At 36.3% G+C, this 7,500-nt stretch overlaps 2 protein-coding genes across 4 annotated transcripts in view; one reads left to right on the top strand and one right to left on the bottom strand.

Annotated features, from left to right (window-relative positions):
- Stat92E (Signal transducer and transcription activator Stat92E) overlaps positions 1 to 7,500 on the bottom strand; it is a 141,265-nt gene that overhangs the window by 128,025 nt on the left and 5,740 nt on the right. The window lies entirely within an intron of this gene.
- The window catches only part of LOC136848654 (uncharacterized protein DDB_G0283697-like), a 16,625-nt gene continuing 11,691 nt past the window's right edge, over positions 2,567 to 7,500 (top strand). Inside the window, exons 1-2 of the mRNA XM_067121069.1 lie at positions 2,567 to 2,905; positions 7,069 to 7,500. The exon at positions 7,069 to 7,500 is cut by the window's right edge and continues 2,610 nt beyond it. Of these exons, the coding sequence (XP_066977170.1) occupies positions 2,785 to 2,905; positions 7,069 to 7,500 (553 nt within the window). The 5' untranslated portion in view covers positions 2,567 to 2,784. The remainder of the gene's footprint in view (positions 2,906 to 7,068) is intronic.

Below are 7,500 nucleotides of genomic sequence, written 5' to 3' on the forward strand. Positions count from 1 at the left end.
ATATATATATATATATATATATATATATATAAATATATAAATATATAAATATGTATATATATATATATATATATATATATATATATATATATATATATATATATATACAGTATATATGCGTATATATATACATATATGTATAGATGTATATATATATAACACACATATGTATATCGATCGTACATATAAGTATTTGTATATACAACGATAAGCATTTTCTCCCAATAAAAGAGTTCATTATATTTATATATTTGTATATGTGTGTGTTTGTGTGTCTGCCTGCCAATATAAATTGCCTCTAACATATTTTTATGTTGTGTGCATACTTCTTGCGGATTTGACATGCATAACCCCAAACCGTACGAATAAAAGCAAGAGCCTGTGATAAAAATTTGCCAACTACAGACTAACAACAGCCAAAAAAAAAAAAAAAATCAGAAGTAGGCCAAGAGGCTTTCTGACTCTCACGATTAAATAGCTGACTCTCGTCTTTGCATTCTTGAACTGAATTGAATATAGAATTTAGGCCAAAGGCCAAGCGCTGGGACCAGTGAGGCCATCCAGCTCTGAAACTGAAATTAACAGTAGAAGGTTTGAAAGGTGTAATAGGAGGAAAACCTCGCAGTTGCACTATGAATCAATTGTTAGAAGAGGGTGGAAAGTAAGATGGAAGAGAGAGGTACAGTAAAAGGAACGAAAGGGGTTGCAGCTAGGGGCCGAAGGCATGCTGCAAAGAACCTTAAGTAATGCCTACAGTGCACCGCATGAGGTGCACTGATGACGCTACCTCCCAACGATGATCTCTTCTTTACATTCTTCCTAAGCTTTCTTGCAGTGAGCAGAAAATGCGATGGCGTAGAAGAACTGGGAGGGAACGATGGAAAAGAAAGAGAAAACCAGAGGATTTCATATGTCATTTTTCTTGCTGATAAAGAATCCTCATTCTCTCTTCCTTTGCTTTCGTATTTCGTTGACCTGTTCATAAATATTTCCTCATTTATTCATTCGCTTGTCAGCATGTTTATTTAGCCATTGATTCATTTATCTAATATATATATGTATATATATATTTGTGTATGTATATCTATACACAACATATATATATATAATATATATATATATGTATATATACTGTATATATCTCTATATATACACACATATATGTATATATATAGGCCTATATATATATATATATATATATATATATATATATATATATATATATATATATATATATATATATGTATGTATATATATATATATATATATATATATATATATATATATATATATATATATATATATATATATATATATATATATATATATATACATATAATCTGATTGTGAGATTTTATCTATTCACTCATTCATTTATTCATGTTTAATTACTTTCGCAATTATATTTTTGTTTTCTTTTATTTAGTGGACTGAGAGAGAACAAAGGTAAGATCAACGCGTCATATAGTATCTATGGGCATCCCACCCGAGATTTCATGTATTCTAAGCCAAAATGAACTCTTCCTTTACATAATGACTTGTCCGTACCATCAGCAGAAAAGAGTTCCGGTAAATTTGTGGAAGATCGTCTTCGCTACTGGAGGCAACGGCACACCCAGATAGTCATCCTTTCTCACATTTCCTTCGGTGATCATCAACCCGTGGATAACTCAGTTCGTTTGTTATTTCACTTTTGCTGCATAGTGTGGGACTTTTTAACTGCCTCTATTTTCCCTTATTTCTATAACCTTCTCGCTTTTATGAGTCTGGTTTACTGCTTCCGTCCGGGTTAAACTTCCCTGTTTTCCTTTAGAGTTTTCCCTTTATCGAAAAATGAAATTAAAGAGATGAGAGTTTGTAAGAGTGAATGAATAATGGTTAGGTGTCGCAACGTATTTTCTTGCTTTGCTTTATTTCCTTCTCTCTCTCATTTAAAATTTTTTCGGTAGACAAAGTGAATGGAATGCTGGGAAAAGCATCCGTATTTTGTTGTTGTATGAGCATCCTTCTTTGATAATAATGAAAAGAGACTTAAATTTCATTCAGAACGCATGGCATTTAAGAATGGCAAGTTTTAACATCTATTTTTTACTCAAAATATCAAGCAACGGAGATATTTTTCAATTTTCTTTCCTATTTTAATACCGTGGTTCTGTCTAATAAAAAATAATCTCATGTTCGCAAAAAAATAGGTGATGTTATAATTTATAAACCCATAACCAGGCTTGGACGCATTTATAAAACAGTAAATTCTCCATAACACGAGGTTTACATCGTTATAGGTAAATTTCCGTAAAAAGAATGTTTAGTGTCAGGCAATTTCATGCTTAGTAAGACTATAACCAGAAACAAAGATAAGGGAAACAAAATATTTGTGCAGAGTGCATATTCAACTGTCGAAATCATTTTATTTGTCGTATTTCCTATTTGATGGCCTGCAACCTCCACCACGTGTGAAAACACGTCGGAAGTGACGTCACGGGACACCCCAGCGTCTCCCCCTGCGGGATGCCGTGATGTCACGCGCAAGGGCTCCTTTATATGAACACTCACCTGCCGGGGGATTCCACTATTCGCCGGTCCCGTATCTCCTCCGGTAGAAGGCTAAAGTGTCAGTGATAATCAGCTGAAGTGTTCGCGCGGTTCCCGCCGGTAAACGCGGCCAAATTAGTAAGTTTCGTAGACATTCAATATTCCCTCGTCTCTCGAAACCGAAAGTTACAAAGAGAGACTAGAAAATCTCTCGAATTAGAGAGAAAAGGAAACTTCTCTCTCATAGACGCCATGGCGAAGAAAACGCTGCTGAAGATGGTGAAGACGATGATGATCGTCTTGTTGATGGCTCTGGTGACGATGCCAGCTGTAGATGGAGCCAGCTTATCCCTGGCTGAAGACGACATTGAAGGTAAGAGGAAAATTCCGTATGCTATCAAATATATTTTCACGGAGACCAGGAGGTAATATCTGCCAAAATGTCACTTGAATTCATTCCGATGTCGGTTTTTCGAACCTTGCAGATTAATTTCTTTGGTCGTGCGTGCCCTCTCTCTCTCTCTCTCTCTCTCCGCAAAGGAAACAAAATTAATTTCAAAATCGAAGCGTACGAGAAAAATAATCTTGAAAAAATACGATAAAAAAATGATAATTTCAATGTGTAAAACACTAGCAATACGACAATATTATTAAATTCTGTATTTTATCACTATCCAAAACTGCACTACTCCAGCCTGCAATGTTTTTTACATAACCAGAATTGTGAAACGCTGCATTATACTCATTTTCCCTTTACAGGAAATTTCACTTTGCTTTTTATAAGTTTTGCAAATCATTTCATCATATCTGGATATAATAATTCTGTTAAGAAACATCAGAATTTCTGTACCTGAAGTAATTCAATGCATTTTATGAATTTTCATCCAAAACATGAACATTCTTGATCTGGTGTAAGTATTAACCAGAACAATGAGCAAAAATGACGTGTTGATATGATAATTAATGAATTTAATAAATCTACAGTCTGCTAATTGTCTCGAACTTGGGAGATCAAAGTGACGTTATTTGTTAGTTTATATCCTAATTTTGATTCTGTAATCCTGATAACCATCAAAACAACAATTCGTAATATCAGACAAGTAAAAAATGCTCCGAAGTTTCTTCGGCGCAATCGAACAGCCGCTACAAGGTATAATCAAGGACACCGAAAATAGATCTATCTTTCGGTGGTCTCGGTATAATGCTGTATGAGCCGAGGCCCCTGAAACTTTAACCACCATCAGGTGGTGGCCTATCCTATATCGTTGCAGAAGCACGACTTTAGTTAACTTTAATAACCTTAAATAAGATAAAAACTAATGAAGCTAGAGGGCTGCAATTTGGTATGTTTGATGATTGGAGGGTGGATGATCAACATACCAATTTGCAGCCCTCTAGCCTCAGTAGTTTTTAAGATCTGAGGGCGGACAGAAAAAGTGCGGACAGAAAAAAGTGCTGAGAGAAAAAAGTGCAAACAGAAAAAGTGCAGACGGACAGTCAAAACCGGCACAATAGTTTTCTTTTACAGAAAAAAACAGTTGAATTAATTTTCACGTCTTTATAAAACTTCGACAAACTTGGAGACAAACAAAATAAAGCTCGATGTCGATGGAAACTGTTATTTAAAACTTACGTTCCTTCGTTTACACAGAATAAATTTTAATAAAAATCAAATAATAATGTAAAACTTGTTACTAAAAACACTGGCTGACTCACGGTTACTCACTTTCTTTCAAATACTCTTCCGTGATCCTTTCCTCTTTTTCATTTTCCGTCTTTCATTAGGAACCACTAACTCCATCTGCACGATACCAATTTCATGATATAAGATGCCTGATGCATGACAATTAACTTCAACGTCCGAGTGTATTGCAGGAGTCAGTCGCACCTTTCGACCCTCATGTAGGTCACTGAAGACACCTTTTCTTTGCGAGTTATTTGAGTCTTCTTTTCCTTGAAAAAAGTCTGGCTTCGGCGTCACTTGTATTTGTTGAATTGAATTGAATATAGAATTGAGGCCAAAGGCCAAGCACTGGGACCTATAAGGTCATTCAACGCTGAAACGGAAATTGAAAGTAAAACGTTTGAAAGGTGTAACAGGCGGAAAACCTCGCAGTTGCACTATGAATCAGTTGTTCGGAGAGGGTGGAAAGTAAGACGGAAGGAAGAGAACATGAAAGGAGGTACAGTAAAAGGAACAAAAAGGGTTGGAGCTAGGGGCCGAAGGCACACTGCAAAGAACCTTAAGTAATGACTACAGTGCACCGCATGAAGTGCACTGACAGCACGAACCCCCTACGGGATCACTGGTCTTTGTGACAAACACGAGTCGCTGACTTGTTCTTAAATGCTTTATAGAAGCGTTCGCATCTTTCAATTTCCCGTTAATTCGTAATGGAATACCAATCAAGTTCTCAATGGCATTTCTTCTCGTATCTTGAGGGTACATTTACTTCATTAGTCTATTCTGTTGCTCTTTCGAGTGCAGTTACATCCGAGGTAAAGAGTGGCTCGAAAGCGTCCTTTCAGTTTCCTACCGCCAATGGATTCTTTAATTTTCATCACTTCTTAATCTAATTTTAACACCATTTCTCATCAAGGGTTTTTATTACATATAACCTTTTCTATTACTTCTATAGCTTTCTTTCCGCTCGTTTCATAGTAAGGAGACAAAACTATATTTTGCAGTGTATAATTTACAGCAAGTTTTTATCCGCGATCTGTTGCATTTCTCTCATTTTTGCTTCATCTTTATACTTTTAAATGTTTTGTTGCCTCGTTTGGTATAACACTCACTTCGCTCATAACATTTACTGCATTTGTGACGTATTAACTCTTGGGTAAGTTTGATTTCTTTGAACTTACTGTATATTTCGTGGCGATGGTAAACTGTTTCGCGCGATAACTATCATCATCTTTGCCACCCAATAATAAGTCTCCCGCATACTTAAGTTTTTAGTTTTCTGTAAAAGAAAACTGTTGTGCCAGCTTTGTCTGTCCGTCCGCACTTTATTCTGTCCGCACTTTTTATGTCCGCCCTCAGGTCTTAAAAACTACTGAGGCTAGAGGGCTGCAAATTGGTATGTTGATCATCCATCCTCCAATCATCAAACATAAGAAATTGCAGCCCCCTAGCGTCAGTAAAGGTTAAATTTAGCCTTAATCGTACTTCTGGCAGCGATATAGGGTATGCCACCACCGTGCCGTGGTTAAAGGTTCATGGGCCGCGGCTCATACCAAGACCACCGAAAGATAGCTGTTTTCGGTGGCCTTGATTATACGGTATAGCGGCTGTACAGAAAACTCGATTGCGCCGAAGAAACTTCGAGGCATTTTTTACTGTTTTTTTATTTACTTTAGCATATGATGATACAGCTTGTTTTATAATGTTGGAACTTTTTAAAGATCGTCTCAAGATTCAACCATGGACTATTTTTTTTATAAATTTTGTGACGCTGTCTTTATCATTATCATAATCATCTGACACACTGGGATCATGATCATAATTATTGGTCTGTTCTTATTTTTTCATCAATGCTAATCTTCCTCTTATTATCAATTATTTTGTAGTTTATTTTTGCCGGATAATTCCATAAGAGTATAGGCTTCTTATAATTACATCAAAGGTTCTACTGGAATGTCAGGTATCGCTGAATTATGTCTGCTTCTGTTCTGCTGCTTCAGCAGTCAGGTTAGCAGATGCAGATTCGATGACCAATGCTTTTTCGTCTTTAATTTGTATTTGTCTACAAAACTTCATATAACTAGCTTGTTCAAAGGTAACACTGTCTCTCTTCATATCACTCTATTCAGGCAGTGGGTCTTCCGCCATACTGTTTTCCAGCATTGTAACGGAAAAATTTGCTAATTATTGAATTTACAAAGACCTGCTAACGCCACATACGGTCGAGTTCACCTTGCACATTATAACGTAATACTTTGTTTACCTTTTCTCCATGAGAGTTAATGTGATGCACCATTTCAGCTTTTGCTTAAGCGCGTTTACGCGTTCTAAACGTTACGCGATTCGTCTTTCAAATCTTAAGCAGAACATATTTTTGCGGTTTCATTACTCTGTCCTTTAATCGACTTTACTTTGTTGTTCATTCATTTCCTTTTTCTTCACATCGTTTTATTTTAGTGATTTTGTTACTAGAAGCTTCGCATTTTGGGTTTGAGTATGATGCAAAAATACCTTTTCATTTTACACCACTTAATATACGCTTTCCTTGAGTTTAATTATCTATCACTCACCAAGTTATTAACATTTAATGTAAACAAATCACCTTCTTAACAATACTCCTTTTAGTCACTGCTAGTGACTGGTAACAACGGTGCCATATAATTTAATGTCAATTGTTTATGCTCGATTGACTAACAGGAGACAATGGCTACAGATTTCTCATTCGTTCAAGAACACTTAATAGCAATTATTTCAGCTTATTAACATTCGTTCGGTACATCATACATAATGTACCGTAATTTAAAGTACTTTCCCAAATAACTTCTGTCATTTTCTTTTATATTTCATTTCAGGCACTGCTGAAAGATCACCTGAAACGGAAACTCCCAATCCCACTGCCACAGAACAAAATGGAGAAAAGGTTAAGGCCCTTGAACAGCAGGAAGGAAAAGGGTTTAAGGAGGAAGAAACCGAGGAAGAAAGAAAGATACAAGGAAGAAACGGAGAGGTCAGAGAAGCAAGAGCAAAAGGAGGAGTTAAAAGTGAAAGTGGTGGCAACGTAGGAGCAGACAGGGAAGGGAAGAAAGCAGTGAAAAATGAGCAACAAGGCGGCAAGAAGGAAGAAAAAGATGAAGGCAAAAAGAAAGAACAGGACAAGGAGAAAGGAGAAGATGAAGATCGAGGAAAAGGCACAAAGGAAGAAGAGGACAAGGAGGGAACAGACGATGGAGACATAGTGAAACGAGAGGACAAGGAAGAAATAGATGCAGACAAAGACGAAGAAG

This window comes from Macrobrachium rosenbergii, chromosome 19, assembly GCF_040412425.1.
Source record: "Macrobrachium rosenbergii isolate ZJJX-2024 chromosome 19, ASM4041242v1, whole genome shotgun sequence".
Taxonomy (NCBI): Eukaryota; Metazoa; Arthropoda; class Malacostraca; order Decapoda; family Palaemonidae; genus Macrobrachium; species Macrobrachium rosenbergii.